Here is a 25620-nt window from a genome sequence, read left to right as displayed (position 1 = left end):
ATTAAATTGCCTTCCTCCATGGTGTTAAACATCTTTTTGCTTGTGGCATCATTTTCAAAAAAGTCCTGAGCAATGTTTTTTATCTTAGAATTAAACATTCCACACTTTCCATTCAGCAAAATGTCTCCATCTGCCCACAGTCCATATTTCAAAACTGTAAAGGCTCCACTTTTTCCTGTGCATTGCTACTGCCATCTGCTGGCAACAACACGAACTCAGAGCCGCAGAGTGTTTTCAGGTTTTATTGTCGGATTTTAAACACAAAGATATGTCCAGATATGAAAGACTATAAAAATAACATTTAACTGACATTGCATTGTACAGACAGTATTGCACAAATAAGTGTTTCTTTTAGTACACTCATTTTACATGTAGGGTGAATTCAGGTTTTCGGGGAAATATTTTGCGCATATTTTACCTTTCTGTAATCCTCAAGATGTTTTCCAAGCACACCAGCATAAAGAAAGGAGATATCATACTCAGAGGACACATGACACAGCATTTAGTGTTTTTTGCAACAAAAAAGTAATTACCTGTATTTGATTATCTGGGACACTTGTATTAGGCTGTTACATAAAGCCGAAATCGCTTTGCTTTATGCAGGACAAGCTCAACATTTGCAATGTCTAAGCATTATGAAAAATAATAATTTAAAACCTATTACAGGTGTGTCACATTAGATTATTCATTAATTCACCCTTCTATTTGGGTCACACAGGGAACAAAGTCCTTGCAGGTGAGAGACCACCATCATCAATCAGCACATCGCCTTCACGTTTCACGAGATGGCTGCCGACCACAGGACAGACACTTCTGTGCTTCTTGGATCAGCTCTGTCCCTGAGAGCTACTGATCATGTGCTAGATAGTTTAAACAGACAAGGACAGCCTGTATTTACCATTAACTCCTGACAACTGCAGATCATATGTTACATCTCCTTTATACTTCATGAAGTCTTTAAATGCCTATTTCCCCCATTTAGAGAACTTAAATGATTGTTTACCCAAAGCATGATGTCCCACATTATTATAAATATTATTATAATATATGATAAAGTGCAACAACTAAACAATGTTCATTTTCAATCACATTTTGTTGCTTGAATACATCACAAACATATTTTGATACCAATTAGGAACATTCTTATTTGTGACAGATTAATATCCTTCACATTAATCTTGTGTGAATCCTGTCATTGACCTTGTCATGCGCTTCCGATTGACATTTAACCCCGACCCTTTCTGTGACATCACCCCCAGAATTCATGTGATTTAGTCATATGATGTACATGCTAACTCAGACTACACTTTGTTAGAACAGGAAATAAACAGACTGAAGCTGAGGTGTCCCAGATTACCAGAATTCAGCCTCTATCAACTGCACAGCAATCATTTATTTTCTTACTTTGTACGCAACATATCAGCAGCCGCCCCGTCAAAACACAAGTTTTAGGAAAATAAATAGAATCAAGACGAGGCTATAAAACATGAGACATGGAGGGAACAAGTTCAGAAAGATGGAATGTGATTAACATTTCCAGGAAACATAACCTTGACATAGTTCTCTAACCTTGCAGTGCTATGACAGAGGGGCTTTATCGTCATCTGAGGTCCAAAGATCAAACTAGGTCATAATGCTCTCACACAAAACTCACACATCCGCAGTCACACATACCAAACAGTGAATGAATAACAGTGTCTGAAATCCCTTTACAGCATAATAGTATTTTTTATACATTCACTCCACATCGTCTTCTGTTAAAGGCTGGGAGCTGATGATTCGCTGAAAGACAGAAGAAAAGTTTGCTTTTAGAGGCGGTGCCAAAAAAATGAAGGGTGACATTAACAGAACAGATAAACATGAATATGAAGCAGTTTTCAGACATTAACCCTGAGGAATTTTTGCATTTTGACAGAATTTTCCATACATTTCCAGCTGTATTCTCACACGTTCCATACATTTCACTAAGGGGCCTGTTCAGTTCAGTGCATATCTGAAAGCAGCTCGTATGACATATGTAACGTTGTTACACTCAAATATCAGATATAGCAACCAGATGTGATTTGTAATGTTATTATTTCTGTCTTAGAGGTGAAATAGCCAAGAGCTACTGACGCATGCTCTCAGCTTTGGATAATTCTAAAATTGATCTGGCATCCTATCTTGTCCCAGGAACCACAATATGACAACTGGGGGGTTTATTAAGGATGCTTTGCCACCAAGGCCCATTTTTAAAAATAGGACATATCCTCACCTGGCTGATGCTGGGCAGTTTGGTGAGCAGCATTTGGAAGACCGGAGGAGGCAGCGTCTGCTGAAGTACCTGGAGCAGCTGCTGAGGCTGACCACATACTGCAATCGCATTGGTCAGGTGGTCCACACCTCTCTCAAACTCACCTGGGTTGGAAACAGGTTTGGAAAACAATCTTTAAAAAACAGAAACGGGGGCTGGAGATGAGAAGAGCTGCAGGTCAGTTCCATGTTCTGACGCCAGCATCGGCTAAGCCAGGCGGGGCGTCTGTGAGTACACTAATCTATGTACCAATCTGATGCCACGCCTTTAAAATATATTTGTTTCACCCAAATAAAACTGCAATTAAGAGCTAGCTAAAATATCAGCAATTTGAATATATTTCACACTAAAAAGTCCCAAAAGTAAAACGGCAAAGTGCAATAGTTCAGTTTTGAGAGTTGCAAGGAATGTAAGGGATACCTGGCAAAAAGGACTAAATTATTTCCACAATATATTAATTCATACGTAACACAATGACCTAATGTTTGACTGATTCACACACTTCCTGTAATAAATCATTAAAAAAGTACAAATCTAGTCAAATGGGGGCCTGTGTCAGTTAAGGAGTCGTTTAAGTTGGAATCCCAGTGCAATAGGCCGCAGCCATTACTACAACACAGGGTTAGTAACACAACTGTTCAGCTGCTACACAGGAGCAAAGTATCGTGATCAGTATGAATGAAGCCTAGATGAAAATGTCTGGGGTCATGTGTATGACCTTGTGACAGCAGCTCCTCTCCGAGCTGGATCTCCTCCAGGAAGAACTTCTGAACAGCTTCTGCGTCCTTCAGGTCCGGAAGCTTCAAAGTCAACACGCACACGAGGTTAGAAATGCTCGGTAAGGAAACAATTAGAAACTCAACGTGACTTTAAATGAATGCTGTGAGGTGTTTTTTTTTACCTGCGATAGTCCCGAGTTTGCTCCAGAAACATTATGCTTCCGTCTACCTGTGTGAAAAAAAGTGGTTTTACACGGTTTGCTGCAGAACTACACGACACGCATGGCTCAATGCTAAGCTAATGGCTAACACGTGCTACAGCCTCAGTTATGTCACAGGAGTAAATTAGTGTTCAAGTTAAAAATATCCAAGCTTCGACTATTTAAAATAAAACTTGTATAGCATCGTTTTTCAATAAGTAATCCACTTGTGGCGTGTTTGTCACATGGAGCAGGAAGCTACCATGCTAACCTGCTAACCCGGTGCTAGGCTGAGCTAACACTGCTTCCCCCCCCCCCGCCACCTCGGACACTTACGTTCCCGCAGCTTCTGCTTGAAGAGCGGGTCGCTCCGCCGCTTCCTGTCGAAATAAACGCAGTAGGCGACGAACAGGGCTCCGCACATCCCGGCGACGATCGTGCTCGTCTGGCCGCTCATCGTGTCTGAGGACCGCTGCTCACGGACTCGGGTCGCAGCAGTGGAGCAGCGCAGGCTAGTTTGCAGCTTGCAGACTGCGGAGGAAGTACGTAAGCAGTGACGTAAGACGTAACGTCGTCGTTAAAAAGCCACACGTATTTCTAAATGGAGGATCGAAGCTGTCAGAACTAAATAAAAGAACAAATTATTGGCTCGATAATATCTATATAAATAAACAAATGCAGAAATACATAAATAGTTTGGTTGCAGAAAAGGCTATTTTTGGATTTCTACATTTATTAGAATTATTTTAACAGTTTCTGTAGGAAACGTGTCACTGAATGTGTTTTATTGAATAAACAATCTAAGCAGTTGGAGCTATTCAGACGGATGGTGCCTCCCCACCAGGAGAATGGATGTTCAGAGACACTTTATTTCAAGCCTGGATTTGGGACCAGTCTGTTTGTCGGGGCCCCAGAAGCCCCATGTCAACTATGTGGTGACTGGATCAGGACACTGCTGATCACGTGGTCCTCTCTTGAAGATCTGTGAATCAGAATTCAGCTTTGAACACCATGAGTTATTAAGCTAATATTGTGCTTACACTGCGCATATTCCCATATGAGTTTGTTTATTTGACCAAATTACCCAAGAGGGCGAGGGGATCTATAGAGCCCCTGTAGTGCAGACTTGCCTAAGGCCATACTTTGAGGAAAATGAAAATGTTTTGAGTGTAAAATGGTCCATTGTGAGACTGCATTTCCCTATTGGATATCTGATATCCTCCTCTGGAGCCACGTGAGTCACAGCAGACATTTAGGCTAAAAACATGGTGTAAATTACACTGTTTCTTGTCGATTTTGAAGCTCGGGGCTTCCAGACACTTGGATGACACCACAGGAGCAGTATGGAGGATTTTTATGTTTTGTTTTCACGTTTGAAGACGTGGCCCCAATTTACTTAAACTGTATTGAATTTGGCTGAAACTCTAAAAGTGCTTTGTAGACTCAAACACCTCACCAACCCCCCCCATCAGCATAGGGGAGATTTTTTTCCCCCCTCTCCAGACTGCTCATCTTCTCCAGGTCAGCTGAGCAGAACCAGAATAATGCTTTTTTAAACATAACCATGCATAAAGCTCATTTTTTGGGTGAACTAGCCCTTCAATGTCATGTTTAATGACTGGGCGTTCATATTTATAAAATGCATCAGACCATGAGCTTCTCAAATGTTTTATATGTAGAAAATAACTACTTCTTATCACTTTACTGAAAATACATTTGCCAAATAAACGTAGTGGACACAATATTTTACTGTTGTAAAAAGTTGAAATTTAACAAATCACTATGATCCAACAACACTCTCAAATTGATAAGCATTGAATAATAAGTATAGAATATGGAATATTCAAGTAAAATAGGAATACCTAAAAAATATACTTAAGGTCAGTACTTGGAGGAAAAAAGTTAAGTGAAAGCAAACGTAAACTTACCCCACTGACGGCAGCAGACACACCGGGTACTTCACAAACTATGGCATTTATTTCAAACAGAGGCTTCTGCTTTGCTTACATTTTTACAATAAATTACACAATGACCATCATCAGATGAGCCTAATAAATACTATTGAGCATTTTTCAATAAGCTCCATTACTTTCTCTTTATCTATGATCCTGACCTTTTTTTTCTCCATATACAGCTTCATACAGCTTTAGCTTCAGGCCATGTACAGGTTGGAAAATAGTTCAGCCGCATTCGAAAACCACCATTCTCCTCTTACAAGCAACAAGCTCTTGGAAAACAAAAACAGGAATATGAACTGAAGCAAAAACATGAAATAAAAAATGAAATAAGGAAAGACTAGGACAACTCAAGATAGAGGCAGAACAGAAAATAAACTCAAATAAATTGGTTCCTAGAGAAAAATAGGACAAATGAGGAGAACAAACATGCTGTAACCCTCAGTATTTACACTCAAACTACAGTTAAAACCGTAAAACTGTCTGTACAGAAAAGTACATGTTATTAACAGTGCAAGATATTAAATAGCTTGACTCAAAACACTTCTCAATATACAAATGTATAACAAAAGCATACAATTACATACAAGTGCCAAACAAAACGCAACTTCAGTTTATCGTACAGTAGGGAGTCTATACAAAGGAAACACTGGAGATCTTCAGAAATGTACACACATACGTCACTTTATGATATAAATGCACATTTACAATATCTTTACCTTTTGATCTGGTCTTAGCACAGGAAACAGAGCCAAACGTTTTTGGTAGGGATGAGTATGAGAGGAAGCTGGCGTGTCCTTACTGATTATGAGTAAATGAGAATGAGATGGTGTTGCTTTATTTTATGAAGCTAAATGAGACTTGATTAAATAACTTCATGTGGCGCGAAAACACTGATTACGTGGAACTCAGCCTCATTCATGTGTCAGAGCTGAGTTCATGCTGTAAATAACTTCTCCTGCTGCGGCGGCTGCCTTCCACTGATGTGCACCATCACATCTTCAGTGAAGACGATGAGATAGGGGGTGATGAAAACATAATAAAAATAAAGCAGATGGGCTTTTCAAAGGCAAATGAACTGAAGTAATGTGACCACTGCATTCGCCAACTCCATCATTGCACATTTTTACTGCCAAACTTGTTGTACCCGAGCTGAATGATTAGATTTCAGGTGATCCATAGCAGGAGCTCTGCTTTTACAATTCTTCAAAATGACCATCACTGATAAAAACCATTGTTATCAGTCTCAGCCCTTCACTGCCGGCTCACTCATGCAGAAATCTTCAGTCTTTCATAAGGGACACATTATTCCAGTTTGACCCTCTGATTTGAGAAGAGGATCGGGGGTGGTGGGTGCGCTGTCCTTTCTCAAAGTGCCCAGCAGAAAATAACAAAAAGGCACTACAGTATCATTCCTTATTCATCATATTCATCCACTGAGGCTGTCAGTGGACCTGTGATGGTCAGAAACCCTCTCTATCACCACCTGGTGTGACTCAGTGGGAACACTTACGGGACCACACCCCTGTACATGAGAAGACCATCGTCAACCGCTTGAGGTTTAAAGGCCTTGTAATGCGAGTGGACAGAGAAACTGGCAAAGTTTAATTTCAAAACGCCCATTATGCCAATGTGGCAGTGTTCCTCTGAATTCCCCAGAATAATAAAAACACGGCAGACGCAGGCTGTGCCATGCTGAGCCATGAGGACCGAGCACAAGGGGTCGTCACTGGAAATCATCCCTTACCAATACAACTTTTTCAAATGGAAAAAAAATTATTGCTTGCAAAAACAATTCTTAGAAATGTTCAATTAAAGAGAGCGCTAAAGACAATATTTTTGTTGTTGTTGTTGTTGACAAATTTCATCCCCCCTACACAATCTTCATAAAAGTGCACTTAAGTGCCGATAGCTTGCCAAGGAAACAGTTGTCAATAGAAAATAGTGCTTGTTTCTTGTTTTTTTTTGTCTCTGGTCTGGATTTTGTGCCCCAGTAGTTACAGTATGTAGGTTTAGTTGTCCGTCCTGTTGGAAGGGAATGGGGGCGGTGACCCCAGGGTGCTGGTTAAGTGCTTGGTGCGGTGGCTTGTTACAGGTTCGTCCTGTCACCTGCACTCCACTGATACCCCAGAGTTCTGAGAGGAGGAGGATGACACTGGAGGGTCAGCCAGTGTCAGCATGACCGCCGCAGTCAGCGAGCTGGAGGACGGGGAGGAGGAGGAGGAGGATGAAGAGGAAGCAGCCACCGTACCTGAAACAGAAACAGGAAAAAATTTGATGGTCAGAACTGAAGCACGTAGGCAGAGCTGCAGGTCTTCTTAAGTTGATTTTTATGGATCACTAAATTAAAATAGGTTGTATCATCTTAAAGAAGTTCTTACAAACAGATGAGTTGTTGCTTAATACTTGCACAGGGTAACTTTTAGCTTTAACTGTTTAATAGATCAGAGTCCCTGAGAGAATGAACATAGACTCAGTCTATGTCATAATTCAGTCAAAACTAAGCAAACAGACTTAACGCTAAACGCTACAGAAATAGTTTTGTTCCACCTGCAATTGTTCACTTGAACGGGTTCTAGACAAATTTTCACTTTTGTCCCTATCCAGTTTTCTATTGATAGCAATGCATTTGAGCACTTTTTGTCATGGTTTTTGTGGTCTTGTCTTCTGTCTGTGTGTTTATAATTTTGTGCTGTTTTGGATGGATGCCTTCCCTTTTTATTGCTGCAAAACAAATCTACCTACGGTTACAACTAAAGTAACCTTAAAACATGAATTCAAGGGGATATCACCTTATCTATTGTTTACTTTATCTTAAAACTCTTTAAAAAAATGTTTTTCTTCAGTATCAGTTTAATCCAGTAAACAAGGCGGCACATTGCAAACAGTAAGAGTTTGAGGCTAATATATAGAAGCTAAAATACATAAGTAACAAATTCAGGCAAAACTGGTCATAAATTGTATCAACCAACTGACTTTAGGGGGACTGGAGTCAGTTTGCTGTGGTTTTAGTTAGTCTAGGGATATAAATGTTCTGTTAAAGCATTAAGGGAACAAGGTTTTAAAATACTACAGTGAGATAAATAAATAATTAAAAGCAGTGAGATATCTATTCATATTTATAATAAAAGACGAAAAGAGGAGAGACACCCGAACAATTTCAAATTGCAGGGGTGGGCATGAGGTTGGCAAGTGTCACAAAAATAACAACATACAGCAGATTATAAAACATTATATCAAACATGTTGTATGAAACAACTAAATAGCCTCAGCTAAATTAGCATAATCACATATGTGCCACTAGTCCTAAACTGCATTATTAGCATCCCTGAAAACACTATAACAAAATATTATACAACAGTACATAGTACATGTATTTATTTATTTATCACTTTGGATTTAGCTCTCAGTTACTATGAACTTAGGAAGTCCAGGGGGTAATCAGGGGAAAACAAAGTGTGCACTCACTTTCCCTTTCCTTCTTCTTCATGCGTTTTCGTCGTCGGTCGATAGAGGCCACCTCAGACTTGAGGGAGAGGTAGTGGTTCCTGATGTCCTGCAGTTTCTCCTGAAGAAACGAAATCCTCTCCAGACTGCTCATCTTCTCCAGGTCAGCTGAGCAGAACCAGAATAATGTTTTTTTTAAAAAAGGATTTTACAGGACATAGACGCATTGTTGAAATAACCATGCATAAAATTCAACTTTAAAAATAGTTGCTACTTTATTAGACTGAAAAAAAGATCCTGATTTCGACTATTAAATGTAGCCTGATCTAAATATTGTTATTTCTGGTATTTTGTGACACTTACACATCTGGAAGCTCCACTTGTAGACACGCTGCGATCTCCCATGGTGGTCTCGGTGCTGGCCATGGTCGGCGTCACCCTGCTTGTGGTACTTATGGCTCGAGGGCGGAGATCGTCCGTGACACTTGGGTGAAGCGGCAGCCTTCACATCTGATGTGTTGATCTTAGAGGGAGTTGATTTGGCAGTGCCCTCAACCACAGACTGGTCCTCACTGTCACTGCTGTTGGCTGGAGGAGCGAAAACAGATGTGAGGAAAACAGAAAATGGACAATGATCTGACAAAATCTCATTTCCTTTCCTGCCTGAAATCTGTAATACACTGTCAGTAAACAAGAGAATCTGAAACAGAAATTCTACAGCTGATAAAAGCACTGGCAGCATTGGAAATCAGAAGGCTAGCCGTGTGCAGATCTCCTTACCTGTTTTCCTATTCTTTTTTGGAGGCACACCTAGGCTCTTGCGGTTTGGCTTGTGTTTCTTTGCGGCTCCGCCTGTCTGTGATTCTTTCTGCCGCTTCTGACTCGCAGACGCTGCAAAGAAAAACAGAGAAACCGGTGAGTGAACGGACAGACTGTGAAATGAGCTGTCAGCATGTATTTCTTTACTTTTCAATCCTGAAGAAAAATAATGAATTCTGTCATTGAAAAATACATATATCCCATTTACCGTTATGTGTACCTTTGGACTTCTGCTCGCTCTCCTGTTGGCTGCTGCTGCTCAGCTCGAGGCTGCAGCTGCTGCTGCTGTTGTTGTAGGAGAGGCTGACGTCGAACACCTTCGAGGGTGAACCCGTCCCTTCGTCCTGAGGGAGGTCTTGCAGCTCCCCGCCCAGACTCTCCACCTCCACCGTGCTGCTGTCCGTCTCACTGCGCCCGCCTGCCACCTCCTCCTGTATGGGTCCTGGGGGAAGAGCGTCAGCAACTGTCTCTGAAGGCAAGGCAGGGGGTATGGACGGCGGTGGGGAGGAAGGCTGCACTTGAACAGAGTCTTCCACGGTGCTGCCTCCTCCCGAGGGGGACTCAGGCGTTGTTGGCGGTGTGTTGAGTACAGAGTTACTGCCGCTGCTCGGAAACTCCTGGAGTTTGTCGTTCTCCATCTGCTCTTCTGAGACTTCGTCCTCGGGCCCAGCATCCTGGTCCAGACTCGGCTCCTCCAGGCACGAGGGTACAGGCGGGGGAGGAGAGTTGGCGGCCTCTGTGTCCGAGTCAGAGAACAACTCTTTGAGAGTTTTCTTCGGCCACTGTGCCTGGATGCTTGACCACACATCCTTTTGTCCTTTAGCACGGACAGCAGGCCTTTCCTCAGCATTCCCAGATGCTTTTGCCCTCTTTTCAGGAATCTCCCAGAACCCTGCTTGTCTATTTGATTTGGACTTCTCCTTCATCCCGTTGTATTTCTTAGAAGGGGAACCTTTGGTTTTTGGGCGGCCTCGTTGAGGTCCCTCAGCCGGGGCCTCGGCCATCGCTGCACCCTCAGAATCTGAGCTGCTGTTAGATGAGGGGCCCCTCTCCTCCCCGGGACCGGCCGCTCTCTCATCCATTTTCCTGGGAGAGCCTCCAGGTAACCAGTCGGCACTCCTGGTGTTCCTCGTCTTAGCTTTGGATTGGCCTTTCAGGGTCCTCTCAGCTGCACTGTCAGATTTCCTCTTCCTGGTGCTTGCCTCTCCCTCTGACTCAGGTTGACTTCTGCGCTTCCCGGAGTCTGTGCTCTCTGCATTGACTACATCCTGGCTCTTTCCTGAGACTGAAGCAGGTTTGGACCCTTCAGGAGTCGTCCCGCCCTCCCAACGCTCTGATGTTTGCGGCGACTCTAGTGGGGCCTTTTTGAGGCTGCCTCTGCAACCTGGGTGATCCTCTTCAAGATGCTCCGCCTCCTCATCTTCGTGCTCACTCTCGTCAGAGGACATCTCCGAGGCTGAGGCAAACAAAACAGAGCACCACTTAGTTTTCAGTAGTACATCAACAGGCATAAGTAAACCTATTCAGAGTCAAACAGTCCTAATCTGCAGGCTATTGAGTGTTGCTACCTTGCAAGCCATTGAGGATAGAGGTAATTTCTATAGACTTGACTGCAGTCCCTTTGTCCTCACCCTCGTCCATCTTGGAAAAGACATCCTGACTCAGGCCACATTTGGAGCGCGGGACGCGGTTACCGTTGGGCGACGGGCCGAGGACTTCTCTGTCATTGATCCTCTCCAGCCTGTCTCGCTCCCTCTCGGATTTGTTCTGTCAGAATTGAAGACAGTCAGTGAGTCACGTCATAGCGTCAAGTTTAAGCTGAAAAGTAGCAACTCTCCAAACTCGTACCTTTATTTTTTTGCGGTGCTTTATTTTTGAAACATTCTTATTGGCGGGGCGCACAATCTTGTCAGCTTTGATCCATTCATCATATCTAAAAAAAAAGTACAAAAGGAAAGGGAACAGATTCATAATTCTGATCTTTGACAGGAGCGTGAAATCTCTCACACCACCCACCACACAAACACCTCTACTGTCTGACCCCAACATGTTGCTGTGACAAACTAAGCCTGAACAGCACAGGGAGGAATCCCATGGTGTTAATGTGGGAAGAGGACAAACCTTTTCACGATGGAGAAAGAAACAATATTAACACCGACCACCACACAAATCATGTTCAACAAAGTTCCGACAGTACCAGGGGTGCTACTTGTGTCGTATGAGGGAGATGAACAGTTTCACAACATCACACACACACGACAGACACAATGCAGAGAAACATCCCACTGTTTCATAGAGTGCTAGAGGACCACACAACGACATTGAGACAATGGAATGCTGATTGCACTAGTTAACCTCTGTGTCATGGTACCCTAACACTCTACTTAACACTGCATTAACCCTGACCCGCTGGGGAGGGGGGAGAGGGTTGAGAGGTAGAGGTGAGTGTAGCAGCACTTTGGTTGGCCTTTCAGAGGATTCAGAGAAGGGTAGCTCACATTGGAATACCAATTCGTAAATTTAGTTGAATCAGAACCACTGGTTAAACTGGTGGAAGTTCAGTCTGTCTGTGGATTTAGTTACGAGACAGACAGCTGGGGGACAGACAGACAGGGGATTCAGTCAAAACTGAGTGAGGGAAGCTGAGGAGTGATCCACATCGACCCAAAACTCAATTCTGTTTCTGCCACTAGAGGGCCCAGTGTGCTCCATAATCAGAGTACTGACCATGGGACTGGATTAGATGAAGCAGAATTGTGAGGAAGGGATGCGTTACTGCTGCAGGGATACCCAGTGTAGCGGTGATCCCAAAGGTTAAGAGGTGTCTTTCTTTTGATCTTTCTTTCTTTAGGGTGAATATAGACGTTAGGTGATTTTTCCCCAGGTCCTGTCTTACCTGACGTTCCAGCCACAGTAGTGCACCAGGTAGAGCACCTCTCCCCCCTCCACGTCTGCCTCTTTCACAGTGGCCTCGTACGTCTTCAGATTGCGGCCTCGCCCATACCTCACCTGCACCTTCATCCCCGGGGGGTAACACTCAAACTCCTCCCCCTCCTCCCCCTCCTGACTGCTGTCATCCCTGCAAGAAAAACAGTTCAGCACTTCCTGGCCCTAGGCTTCCCCAGTGAACACCACAGAGCCCCACCCGCAGCCGCCCACCCGACTCACTGCCTGCTGCTGCTGCTTCTTCAAAAGCCTGTTCTCTATCATATTTGCTCCACCCTCGCCTGCCATGTCCCATTACAACACTAGGCCCTTATCTATAAACAAACATAAACTTTCCATTTTCTGTCCTGGTCCAGTATAACCTATAGCAAACTGCAGCATAAACAACTGAATCATTTACAGCAAGCCAGTCAAAGAACAGTACATGGAGAGTTTCAGCAAATAAAACATCATCTTTTCATGGCAAATATAAATCATCTTGTATGGGAAATGACTCTACTGTTAGACTATCTAACCCCACATCCACACAGCAGCTACTTGGAATACTCATTTACACAAACACACACACACACACACACACACATTCTCACGTACGTACACACACACACACACACACACACACACACTCTCACACACACACATACTCGCACACACTCACTGTAAGAAACAAAGCAGCCACAAGGAGGAGCTAGTGGGGAACAGTAAGGACTTGTCGAAGCTGGAGGGTGTATGGGCGGTGCAGGAGTGCCGGTAAGTAGTTTAGGCGCAGGGGCCACAGGGCCAGGTTAGCACGGCAAAGCACAACTTGGCAGGCAGCGACTGAAAGCCAGACTAATGGCACTGAGAGGAGGCACCGCTGCGAGGTCCAAAGAACCTCAGTGCTCCGCGCAATCCATCTCACAACTAACTGCACAGAGCATGAGCCTCACGCTGAAGAGGAAGCCACGATCAAATTGTGACAACTGAGGAAACTGACCACCCTCAACTGGGGACACCCATTTAACTGACGAATGATGTTGAAAACACACCGCATGTATCAGTTTTATAGAATAAAAAAATAAGCGCCAATAGGTTATAACACATACACACACACAAACACACAGAGCTGCATTAATACGTCATTTTCATCCAATTTCTTGTTGGTTCTCAAATGTGCCAATATGCTGTTTTTCTTGGTCTTACATTTGTACTTTTGGTCAAACACAGACAAAATAATACATCTGATCAAGTCACCATGATAAACCAAGCGATTAATCAAAAACTAACCTGCATATTAATTCTTCAAAACCACAGCGATTAAAATTGATCCACGAAAATGCTAGAAAGTATTTTCTAGCCAAAAGAAATGATTCTTCATCATTAAAAAGGTAAAAGGTAAATAGCAGTCAGGCACTAACTTTACAGTTACTAAAGATCAAGAGTTTCTCTCTACCATCATTATAAATAATTATATAATTACATTTTTTCTCATTTAAAGTTCCCTTTAAACTAGCTTTTACACAGTGTGATCCAGATTACAGACAGTGATGATCAAAAAGGTTTGATACAATCAGGACGGATCAGATTACATCAGCCAGCGGGTTGTCCGCTGTGTGAATCTGTGAGCCGTCACACTGACACATCGCCTCTGAGGAACTGTGACCCTGACAACGTCAGAAGATCAGGGAGCCTCCAGCCTGTCCACATATGATAGTGATCATATTGCAGTGTGCCCACAGCCATGGCTGGTGAAAGCTTCACAGAGAGATATACTAAGGCTACATCCATACTACTACATTTTAATTTAAAACTAAACAAACTATCCATTGCCCACACGAGCATTTTGTATCAGTAGGACTAATGCGCCTGAAAACGCTTATCATGTGACCACTCACGTACAATGCGCGTGTCAGTGTAAACAGGAAGAATTTGGTTGTTAGTTGCAGATTGCTCGAATAACAGCTTATCTCCAATGCATGTAAACAGTAAAATGCTGAATTTAACTGCAAAGACAACAGGGTCAGCAACTCTTGTAATTGATTATGAATTATATTATTATTATCCATGTTGCGTTTCAAACTGGTAGCCAAGGCTACGGTAGCCTGATGAATAGGTGAAGTCCATGAACAACAAGACCCAATCAGCAAGAGGTTCAGTGTCAACATCGTAGTTTCTGAACATCCCTGTTTCTCCCAGTCCAGAATACCATGTTGCCCCAGAGCTTTCAATCTAAATAGGGGGCAGCAGCATTTTCAAACGGCTCTAAAACTCTGGAGTAGTGTGGACTCCAGGCGTATCGGTATCAGAGTTGATGCGTTGATGCGTTTTCAAACAAAAACATAGCAGTATGGATGTAGCCCAAGAGCAGCAGCGTGTGACCACAACATCCTGAAGTTCAGTTGGACATAAAAATCTACAATAAACCAAGTATATGGACTGTTTATATTTCCCTGCAGTGTTTTCAAGCTAGTCCCCAGTGACCCATACCGCCTTAACACAGGTGTCAACCTGCGGGCTGAACAAATACACGTCTAAGCTATAGAGGAAGCACTGATCTTGAAGCCGCAGACAGGAAACAATAAGGGAATAGACATCTAACAGAGACTTCACGATTCAACTACCCAGAACAAACATTTATCAGCACAGAGATTTTCTGTTTTTACCCTCTAAAAGTTACTGCCCCTGAAGCTCTATCTGGCGACTAGTGTGCTAATGCATCAGTGACAACACTCACACACATGGAACATTTACTAAAGCTGAACATCAAAAAAGCCAAAAAAATGAGAGAAGACAGAAAGAGAGGGGGCCAGAGAGACAGAGATAAGAGTTGAGGAGAGGGGGAGAAACCAGGGAGAGCACAGCCATGTCGTGTGCGACCGAGTGAGATGTGGCTGGACGCAGTCAAACAAACCCAGCCACCGAGAGAGGGAGGGAGGAGGACAGAGAGAGAGAGAGAGAGACGGAGAGCGTGACCAGCATGACATGCCAGGTGGAAAGTAGCAGTCAGGCTTTGGTGCCCTAAGATTTCTCTGCCAGCTGATGCCAACTAAGCCACAAAAAATAATAATGGCAAAAAGGGCAGGGGGTAAAAGCTTGGTTAGATGAGAGAGAGGAAGAGGGGGGAGAGCTTTCCTCTCTGGTTAGCAGGTAGAGGTGATTGTGGGTAAACGGCGTATTAGTATCATTAAGGTCAGAGGGGTCACTTCTTCTCATCTGCTAACAGTCTTTTAGGCCTTGCCTCTGAGTGGATGCCTCAGGTCTTTTTGTCTGGAGAAACTTAAAATTTTTTTCAAAACAGAAGGCCAGACTGAATATCAACACAGTTTCACCCTGCAGGGGCCCAGCATGGGGCCCCCGCATGGAGCTTGTGTTTGTGCCATGAGGATGTTTTCTTTTTTACCACCCTGGTGGAGGGACCGTCCTTTCAGACCACCTACCCAGAGTTGTCCTTGCTCTCCTGCTCCTCGTCGAGCTCCTGTTTCACATGCTCGGCTGCAAGGTGAGCAGTCGACGAGCCCTCCTCTGCGTCTCCGTTGTGGGGGGCGTCTTCTTCCCCATCTTCATCGTCTGTACTCTCCTTTTCCACAGACTTTGGAGGTTCAGACTCCGTTTTGTTTCTGGTTGTATCAGGTTTCTCCTCCTAAGGGAGAGGGATGGTTTTAATATAAACACATACACGAGTGGTCTGCAAAAATAGCACGAAAGTAAAGGTTTGGTTAAATATCCAAAATAAAATTGCATTTTTTAAATCAAACAGTATTAAGGAGAATGCACCTTGCAGACTACAGACTGTGCACTGCAAGGTTCCTCATCCTCCTGGGCTTTCTGCTCCTCTGACCCAGAGGATGTGGGAGCTGCTCCTCCTGCCTCCCCCTCAGACTTCACCTCCCCCTTAGGACCCTGCTTCAAGGGGAGGTCCATCCTGAAGGTTATGGCCGTGGAAGTGCAGTATTCTTCAAATCCATTCAAGTACCTGCATGATAACACATTCCTTGTCAACACAGCCAGAAGACCCCCATGTGTAATTTCACTGTTCTTCTTAAACATTAAATGTTCCAACACCTTTACAGCAAAAAGCTAAATACTGCAAAGATCCATTTACTCTTGAGGAGCTTGCCAAAATGAGGAAGCAGTGTAAATAAATGGACATTAAAGTAAAACAGAGTAAAAATTATGTCAGTTTTGGTGAAAATGACAGAAACAAAAGCTGCATCTCTAGTCGAGTTAAAAGCTCTGAGAGGCTGCGGAGGCAGCTCCTGTACGTACTTGCGGTAAGCACATTTGACATTGTAGCCAGCGGCAGAGTTAAGCACGGGGATTCCCAGATCCTGATAGACTTGCTTCCAAACTGCACCACTTTCAATCTGCTCAAAAAGTGGACACAGAAAAGTTGCAGACTCAGTCAACATAAAAAACAACACAAGTAAGACCAGAATCAAACACCAGCAGGAGTTATCGCTGTCAGAGCGGCACTCACGTTCTCAAAGCCTCCCAGTTTGTTCACCAGCCTGTAGAGCTTGAACAGGTTCAGGTTCTTGTAGCCCAGAACAGGTCGCTTGTTGATGGGAGTTCCTGAGGAGGAGGAACATAGAACAGGTGGAGATGAAAGACACAAAGGTTTATTTCAACAGAGAGAGGCAGAGCTGCATGTTTGGTTCAATGGAAAAGCTTTTATGAAGCTGACTGGTCCTGATTTTCAACAACCGCGGAAAAAAGTATTCAGAACCTTCACATAGGAAAACTATGAAATCAACTTTTCTAAATAAAGTCCTGCATTGAAAAAATCACTTAAGTAAAAGTCTGCAAGTATTATTTAGAAAATGCAGTTTCAGTATTAAAAGTACTCAGAATCCTCCCATTACTGTTTGGGTTGGCGGAGGTGGTTTAATTAATTATTTTATAGAAGTTTCACTTGTTATTATCAACCATTTAACAACAGCACATTATATTTTATGGTCTGATCATATGCGTTTGTGTTAAATTTTTTAATTGAAGTTATCAAATAAATGTAGTGGAAAAAATTGTTTCCTCTTGGAGTAGTTGGAGTGAAGGAGATGACAAGTAAAAACTCAAGTCAACTAAAAGAAACCCAAGTACAGTATATATACTTTCCATCATTGCTCTTAAAACATTTTAATAAACACAGTTGGTAAAAAAAAAATCAGCCACACAGAGATATTTCTTGTTGAGATAAGATTAATCACAGTTATGGGGAACGTTAAAGGCTGTGGAGCTCAATGAGGCATGGAAAACAGACCTTTGACTAAAAGGCGAGAAATACAAAACTTGTGTTTCCATTAACCCTCCTGGACCTAATCTTAGTGTGAAGAATTTGTCACAACATTTTTTATTTCTACGGCTGCACCTAAAATAAAACCCTGCAACTGCAGGATTTGAATACACGTATAAGAGAAATTACATGTTTATGTGAGTTTATCTGCTCTTTAGACTTTACCTCGATCCTCCATGAACTTGTAAAGCTGCTGCAGGAAATTCTCCCTCTCCTCTGGGAACGGCTCCACTTCCTCCTGCCGACAGGAAAAGAGACACTTTGAAAATCGTTTTCAACTCTGATGTAGCAGGGATAAGATCATGTGCACCGCCATTACCTCTTCTTCTTCACCACTGGCATTTTTCGGCTGCTCTTCCTCTTCATCGTCATCCTCCTCCTCACTGCTGGAACTTTCTTCTTTCACTTCCGTCTTCCAGGTGCTGGGCACGAGCAACTGATGCTGGAACTCAAAGGCTGCGTCCAGCGCTGTCAAACGCACACGGAAAATGCATTATGGCATTTCAACTTAACCCAGTGTGCGCTGCTCGTCATTCCCTGCGGCTATTTGTCTCACAAACTGAGCATGTAAAACTTGACTTTAATAGATAGAACAATTTCCAGGCTAAATAAAAAGATGAGTAATAAATCAACAGAGCACAGGCACAATACTACTAATTCCACAAATCTCTTTCTGTCTGTGAGTGGAGCACATATCTCAAGAACAGTTTATCGAATCGGCTTTACACTTAGCATGTCTATTGTTAAGGGCCCTAGAAAATGCAGAGTCGGATTTGGTGCGGTTTTGGACACGTTCATTATTAATACAATTGGAATAGACAGGCGCCCAGCTGTATACTGTGTCAAACTTCTCTTAACTTTGAATAAACAGGTGAACAGCTCAGCTTCAGGGCTCTGTGGACTGAGTCAAGCAGCTGATCTTTACTTACTGCTGCTCAATAACTAAATATTTTATATTTTAAAGAAAGGATCAGCTATTACCACAGGCCAAGTGAAAAGTAAATATTATAAATCAATAGAATACAAGGACAATATATTTCAAATGTAAGACCTTAATGAATGTGATTTAAACCTCATGACATCTGCCCCCTGGGTTTGTGTGTTTGTGTGTGTGTATGGTGTGTGTGTATTTGGAGTCCTACGTGTACATTTGCTTGTAGTGAACCAATCTAACAGTAAATTGAATGAAACCAGAGAATTGTCTAGCAAATTATTTAAACTGAGAATCCGTGGTGATTAACTACATTTACAACTACAATCTTACTTCTGAATATAATGTACAAAAGTGTGACAGTAGAAAAGGCACTGACATAAACATGAGTAGAAATCTGCCATGGAACACAGCAACATGAAAAGCTGTCATGAGGATTTGCAGTGACGTGGAGCAGCAGAAGCGTTCAGCCACAATGTCACAGGTGGTACCTAAGCAGCATCTAACCACCTTTGCAGATGCTGGTTTCACGGTTTTGCAACACAGGAAATATCACAGTTGTGAGTCAACCACCTGTGAAGACTAGGATAATACAGAGCTGCTTCCTAACAGTAATTATGAGAATGTCAGAGCTCTGCAGCAGAAAAGAAACAGGGCCACTATATAAAAAGCCTGGTGATGACTTCAAATAAAAATAGACTCAACAGTGACAGGCGCTCTTCTCTGCTGCATTCCCCGGAACAAAAACAGAACTTCTCTTTCTTCAGTCTGCCTCGCTGCAACCTACTCAGAGTATTTTTTTGTCAAGTGTGTCAACACACAGACCAGCTCAGAGGTCTGGGACTCGGTGCGCACTTTGCTTCGCTTCAGTAAGATAAAAGTCTTAAAGCTTTCCTTTAAACTCACCTGGTTTGAGCCCTGCGTCGGCTTTTGGAGGACTGTCACTACTGATCTCACGGACGTCCTTCCTCAGCACCATGGAACTACAAAAACAAACACAGCGACTCTGATTAAAATGTGCACAGAAATGATAGTGTGAACAGCACAGCTTGATACTAGACCAAGGTTCAGCTCTAGGATGTGACTGTAGGTAAAAGTAGAAACCAGCCAAAAGATTTTCGCAGAATTGTGTTTTACTGAAAGAAAAGTTGGACTCAAAAAATAAGATGTAAAGCAGCAACAGAGTAAACAACCTAAACTCTTATTGGCAGAGTGAAAATAGTTTCCAACCGTAGAGTCGACATGAACAGTCATGACCAGATTCACACAGCCTATTTTCTTACAGCATCTGTACAGCAGCTGGTCAAAGTGTCAGTGATTTGGCAGATAGATGTATCAGTGGAGCTTGTAAACTGAAATCTGTTAGAGTCTTGGCTGCTGTGCCAGGGTGACGATTTGCTGTGGTATCGGTCGACAGCTGAGCTGATCCAATAGATTTGCTATTGAGTGAATAAAAAAGACTGTTTATTGCAGCTCAACAAGCTCATGGAAAATAGACATTACCTTTAATTCCTGGAATTTTAAAAACTGTGTTAGTAAATAGTAAAAGGGCTGTATTTTATATACAGCTTTTCCTGTATAACCACTCAGGGTGCTTTACAGTACAAGCCACATTCACCCATTTACACACACACATTCATTCACCACTTCTATGTGCAGCAGTTTTCTATCATGCACCATTCATACACTGTAAGCACAGTGGTCAGGGGCAATTTGGGGTTCAGTATCTTAACCAGGGATTAAACCACCAACCCTCCGGTTAGTGGACGACCCGCTCCAACTCCTAAATCACAGCTGTGTGTTTGTGTTAGTAGAGTGCCACTGGTTCCCTAATGCACTTGTATGTATACAAATGGTGCAAAGATTTTTATATTTATTTAACTGTGATTAATTAAAAGGATAAATAGGATTAAAAGGGTGTTCAGCCACGCAGGCAGCTCTGTGAATATGTTAGGCACAGAAGCATTTTGAGCTAAATGCTATCAGATGCTTAATAACATCTGCTAATTAGCACTATAACGGTTGAGGCCGATGGGAATGTCATTTGTTAGTCATTTTCATAAACAAATAGCTGTCAAGATAAAATGTCACGCTCATTGTGCAGAAAAATCTGCAAGATTCTGCCTCTGGGGACCATGAACATCTGCACAAAATGTCACAGCAGTTCATTTCCACATCCCTTGCCATCCCTAAAGCCATGCCACTAACATGGCTAAGAATTATACTAATATTTATTATTCTCTTTCATAGGACATTTTATGAATCGATTAATTACAACATTAAACATGCAGTTTGCAGCCTAGCTTTGTTTATCCGATTCTGAAAGGCTCAGTTAAAAACATTTGTGCAATGATTAAACTGTTTTTTCTGCGTACTTCAATAGCACAGACAAGTTTGCAAGGCAGCCAAAAGACGAGAAAAAAATAGCAACTGTTTCCATTGTTGCTATGGTAACCGATCTGACTAAATAAGAATACCCGCTTCCTGACAGCTCCGGTCTCCCTTCTGGATGTGACCTTGCTTTCCCTGAAAAAACATTTTCCAAAGCCATTGTTTTGGAAAAGCCACACTGAACGGTGACCACTAACAATACCCCACTCTCCAGAGATAAATGAACACACTGACCCAGGCGCTGTGCTGGGAGGGGTCACACGGTCTATGGACGTGACCCCCTGTTAAAATAACAACAACAACACACCGCACAGGGAGCAGCAAGTTGAAATAACTCTGTAATAATGGGACAAGAAGAGGCTGACATGAATGATAAAAAGTATAATAATAAATAATGTCAGGTGGAGTGAGGGTACGTGTGTTAAAGAATGGAAAACACTTGAAAACATTTCGAGTGTAAAAAGGGCTACAGGAAATGGGGCAGCCTGGTAGAAACTGTGACATTGTTGATAAGAGGGTAAAGACAGTCTGAACCTGATGTTGATGAATGTGAACTATTCACTATTAACCATTAAATATTAACCGACTAAGAATTTTGACTGATTTATATTATCTGTTTTTAAAAAAACTTGGACATTGGTACCATCTTCGCAGGTCTTCTGCACCGTGGGTCTCAAAGTTGACGCCACCATGTGGATATGTTGCTATTTCTGAATAAAAACCAGTAGAAAAGCTGTTTGCTAAGGACTGGGTAGACCTGGCCTGTTAATCAGGATTGATTATTGTGATTGCCCACTGATCATATATGCAGTTTACTCCAATGTGCATCAGAGTGACTGCATGCCTGCCACCGCCACAGGAACACAGCTAAAGCAGAAAGTTATGCCATTTTGATGGGCCACTGAAGTGACCAGATTTCTGTGTGTGTGTGAGCAAAGCCGTTTTCAAACATGAACTCCAGCAGACTTGGTCAGGATTTTCTCTGGAGTTTGCCTTTCACACATGAACAATGCAGCGGGATATTCTAGTTTTTTCAGTCTTGTTGACTTTTGTTAGAAACATCCTCAACACGTCTACTCGCTCACAGTAAATCCTGCGGAGGATCGCCTGTTGTTTTCTCACATGGTCTCACTGGGGCATTCTACTGAGTATTTACTAAGAGGCTGGCCAGAAACACTCTAATTGGTGTTGTTTATCAGTAAAAAAAAATGTTTATAGTGTACATCCCTAATGTGAACGATTGTCATCATACTGCAAGATCTCAATGTGGTCAATTCTGTTAAAAAGCTTAGTTGTTTTGTGTCATATAATATAATCAGCAACACCGGCTATAAATCATACTTAAAAAAAACATAAAGAGACGTCACAGATGCATCAGACTGATACATCACCTCGCTCACGGGTAACAGTAATAATATATTTTCATCCTTATTATTCCATCCACATAAAAGCAGGAGGACTTGGGGAAACACAGACCTAAGAAACTCATTAATAATGATATGGATTTTCCGACACACTACATTATTATGTCTAGCACCCGCCCTTGGATATGCGGATTTCAATGAGTGAACTCAAACTGCAACAAAACAGAAGGGTAGACTGCGCCTGTGTGATTTAATTTGCAGCAAACACCACCACAGGGCACCGTGCTCACTCAGAGGAAATACTTTACAAGTATATGACTTCCAGTTCTTAGGTGATTTATCACGCTTATCTTATCCCTCTTATCAACTCTACCCTTCACCTGACCATTAACCAAAATACAAGCGATAAGACTTCCTGTGCTGTGCGTGTGTCGTCTTCAGCTGCAGATTAAGGGTCATGTCAGTGAATTACACGGGATATCTATGAAGGAATGCAGACTCAAGGCTGTTCTGTCTTCAGTGGAATTAAAACAGACAATAAGGTAAGTCTCTGAAGCAGCGAGGAAACACCAGATTAATTTCTGTGTGGGCTACGGCACGTCACTACCCACATACAGAAAGGCTGCAGTAAGACACGATCTGCGGAGCGCAGACTCCTGACAGGACTTATTCCTCTCTTTACCACAGACAAAACAATCTGGCAGTGTGGTTCCAGGCCGTGGGCAGCCGGGGGGGCTACACTGCCTTACCTCACCAGTAACTTACAGCCTGAGGACAAATAAAATAACAAAACCCAGCAGTGCCAGGGAAAGCTCACAGTATCCCAACTCCTGTTGAGAGATCACAAAATCTTATATTCTTCTAAAGCTTCAAACTATTTATCATGAATATTGTAATTCCAAGAGACAAAGAATAGTGAGATTCATCATGATCACACCACTTGACAGTAGAAGTATAACCTTATAAAAATAAAAGCAAAGAAGAAAATAACTTACCAAACTTGTGACATATTAAATTTTGTATTTACTTATACGACTGATGGGGATGTTTTACACTGGGACTTAATGATTAGTTGATGAACAGAAATAGAAAACTAACCAGGAGCAAATAAGATCATTCATAAAATGAACATGCATATCATCTTATTGCCAAAGCTTCACAAAAGAATTGCTGTTTCCTCATAATTATTTAAGTAACCATCACAAATCAACTTGGTGCTATGCTAAATTCAGTTTTACTTGTTACTCTTGAAATGATTAGCTGAACATAAACATAATTTATGTGTTAATTCATAATAAAAATGTAAATTAATATACTGATAATCATTAGTGTAGTTGTGCTTCACACATAGTTAAATTGTGCATTTTGGTTCATTAGTAATGACTCACAATTTTCCATCTTTGAACGAGCGGACGAAGATGTTGTCCTTCTTCATATTCACATCTTCATGGCAGTCCGGGGAGATGACCTTGTTGAACACAAACAAGAGACGGTTAATAGGTCAGATGAGGTGGTAGCGTGTGTGTGCGTGTGCGAGAGGCAGTAGCTTCAGCAATAGGCCGTGCTGTTAAATGACAGAATATGCATACATGAAATTAAGACAAACAGGCAGAGGAGATGACGAGTTTATTATAGTAGAGACACAACAGTGAGAGTTTTTCCATATCAGGGTCTAATCCAGAGGAGGCAGCACTGTCTGATTTATACCAGGACTATCTGCTTGCAAACACACACTCGCTGCGGGGAAGATTTTACTTGACCACTATGACTTGTGTTTGCACTGTGAGATCATTTCCCTTTTTGACGCATACACTCTGCTGGAAACATGCAAATGAAAGCACCGAGCTTGCTCATACAGACCCTGTTTGGTTTGTCTTTTATTTAACTTGGCATTTTCAGAGCACACAGTTTGTCACAGATGAGAGATTTACCAGTGTACAACTCCACGCCTCTGCCATACGGTCACAGTATAAACAATGACAGGCTTCTGTGCACTGTACTTCTCTGGGCTGTCACAAGGAGGCAGCATGGTGCTCGGTCAATGGCCAGCCAAGAACAACAAATGCTGGAGGCGGGGCTGTGATGACTACACTGTTAAAGGCACAGCTTTCCCCACCCTCTCTCATTCGCCCAGTTATACTTGTAACACTTACGTAAACAAACAACGCCTGTCACTATTTCATTATGCACAAGCAGTAGCTGAGGGTTAAGGCTGGGTGGAGGGAAATGGATTGGAAAAGACTGAATACATCAAAACAATGTTTGTACTGCACTGTTACACACATCATGGAAAACAAGCCGTGTCTTTTTCCTCTATAATATGAGTCAAGCTGTTTTGACTCTCGGAAACTCATCAAGTTCAGTCAGGCAGCTGCTGCACAAAGTTTGTCTTTATAGAAATCAGCTATTTAACTGTATAAACATGCAGATTTCCAGCATTTAAATACCATAAACCTGCATAGTGCTGTGGTTATACAATGCTGTGAGTGTACATGAGGACCAGGAGTGGTAGCCCCTTTTTCTTCACAGTGATGGAACGGAGACTCACCAGTGCAGGGTACCACGTGCTCTTCTTCTTGTCCCCGGTGGTGACCCCCTCCACACAGACCACTTTGCCAAACATTTCCTCATTCTGCCGCTTATCACTCTCCTCCTCTTCACTGGAAGATGAAGACAACTCTTCTTCTTGACTGCGGGAGAAAAGTACAGTTTACTCGATGGACTGCACTTTAGAAAAGGGTACATTAAGCGTGTAGATGGTCATAAATATACACTTAAATTCTTAAATCTGGTGAATTCACCTCACTTTATTCACAGCTTAGAGCAACAAAGTACTTTTTCTGGTTCCAGCTTCTCAGTTTTGAGGATTTGCTGAAGATTGTATTTTTAGCTTTTGCTCTGTGGGTCAATGATGAATTCACTATGGACATTATAGAATGTTAAATTTAGTAGCCTACAAGTTAATATACCAGTAAACTCCTCAAAGCTGTATCAGCCTCTATTTGGAGTTAGTTATAAGATGGTTGGTGTCAGTTGATTGAGAAAAGTCGACCTATTAGCAGTGTTGTTTAATGAAAGAAAATCATCCTGGTTGTTCATAGAGCTGCAAATACATTGGCATTTCATATTAAATCCACACTATATATAAACAGATTAGGTAAATAAAATTGTAATACAGTTCTTTCTCAGTATAGACAGACAGAGGATTTCTGCTGACAAAACATCTTTTCATTTAACAGTTGCTCAGCCACAAAGCACAATAAAGCCTCCAATTAACAACCCATAG

General features: G+C 42.3%; 2 protein-coding genes and 1 non-coding gene across 7 annotated transcripts in view; all 3 read right to left on the bottom strand.

The window, feature by feature from the left end:
- Positions 1-228: 228 nt before the first annotated feature.
- tomm20a (translocase of outer mitochondrial membrane 20) lies at positions 229-3761 on the bottom strand. Its single transcript, XM_035172048.2, has 5 exons — positions 3549-3761; positions 3195-3241; positions 3012-3093; positions 2255-2397; positions 229-1782 (listed from the first exon to the last, which is right to left on the bottom strand). The coding sequence occupies exons 1-5, from the start codon at positions 3667-3669 to the stop codon at positions 1738-1740; spliced, it is 438 nt and encodes a 145-aa protein (XP_035027939.1). The 5' UTR covers positions 3670-3761; the 3' UTR covers positions 229-1737.
- Positions 2079-2213, bottom strand: LOC118119536. Its single transcript, XR_004698103.1, has one exon. It is a non-coding gene; the product is annotated as a small nucleolar RNA SNORA14 (small nucleolar RNA).
- Positions 3762-5167: 1406 nt separating the features above from the next.
- The window catches only part of arid4b (AT-rich interaction domain 4B), a 42750-nt gene continuing 22297 nt past the window's right edge, over positions 5168-25620 (bottom strand). The window contains exons 8-24 of one of the 5 annotated variants that reach the window (XM_047342364.1): positions 24883-25024; positions 23723-23802; positions 19486-19562; positions 17968-18116; positions 17814-17886; positions 16836-16930; positions 16625-16722; positions 16133-16331; positions 15796-15998; positions 12330-12512; positions 11282-11366; positions 11065-11200; positions 9654-10889; positions 9395-9505; positions 8978-9202; positions 8636-8782; positions 5168-7418 (exon numbers count right to left, since the gene is read on the bottom strand). In XM_047342364.1, coding sequence (XP_047198320.1) covers positions 7273-7418; positions 8636-8782; positions 8978-9202; positions 9395-9505; positions 9654-10889; positions 11065-11200; positions 11282-11366; positions 12330-12512; positions 15796-15998; positions 16133-16331; positions 16625-16722; positions 16836-16930; positions 17814-17886; positions 17968-18116; positions 19486-19562; positions 23723-23802; positions 24883-25024 — 3385 coding nt within the window. In that variant the 3' untranslated portion in view covers positions 5168-7272. Of the gene's footprint in view, positions 7419-8635; positions 8783-8977; positions 9203-9394; positions 9506-9641; positions 10890-11001; positions 11201-11281; positions 11367-12329; positions 12513-15795; positions 15999-16132; positions 16332-16624; positions 16723-16835; positions 16931-17813; positions 17887-17967; positions 18117-19485; positions 19563-23722; positions 23803-24882; positions 25025-25620 lie in introns of all 5 variants that reach the window. The other 4 variants (XM_035172040.2, XM_035172041.2, XM_035172039.2 and 1 more) reach the window with 4 other exon arrangements.

The sequence above is a fragment of the Hippoglossus stenolepis genome, chromosome 12 (genome assembly GCF_022539355.2).
Source record: "Hippoglossus stenolepis isolate QCI-W04-F060 chromosome 12, HSTE1.2, whole genome shotgun sequence".
Lineage (NCBI taxonomy): Eukaryota > Metazoa > Chordata > Actinopteri > Pleuronectiformes > Pleuronectidae > Hippoglossus > Hippoglossus stenolepis.
The sequence above is the reverse complement of the archived record's forward strand: the minus strand, read 5'-3'. Positions and strand labels throughout refer to the sequence as shown.

Coding starts and splice junctions, on each gene's coding strand:
- tomm20a (XM_035172048.2), bottom strand. CDS start 3,669: ATGAGCGGCCAGACGAGCACGATCGTCGCCGGGATGTGCGGAGCCCTG. Junction 3,242..3,548: donor CAAGCAGAAGCTGCGGGAAC/GTAAGTGTCCGA, acceptor TTTTTCACACAG/GTAGACGGAAGCATAATGTT. Junction 2,398..3,011: donor AGAGGAGCTGCTGTCACAAG/GTCATACACATG, acceptor TTTCCAACCCAG/GTGAGTTTGAGAGAGGTGTG.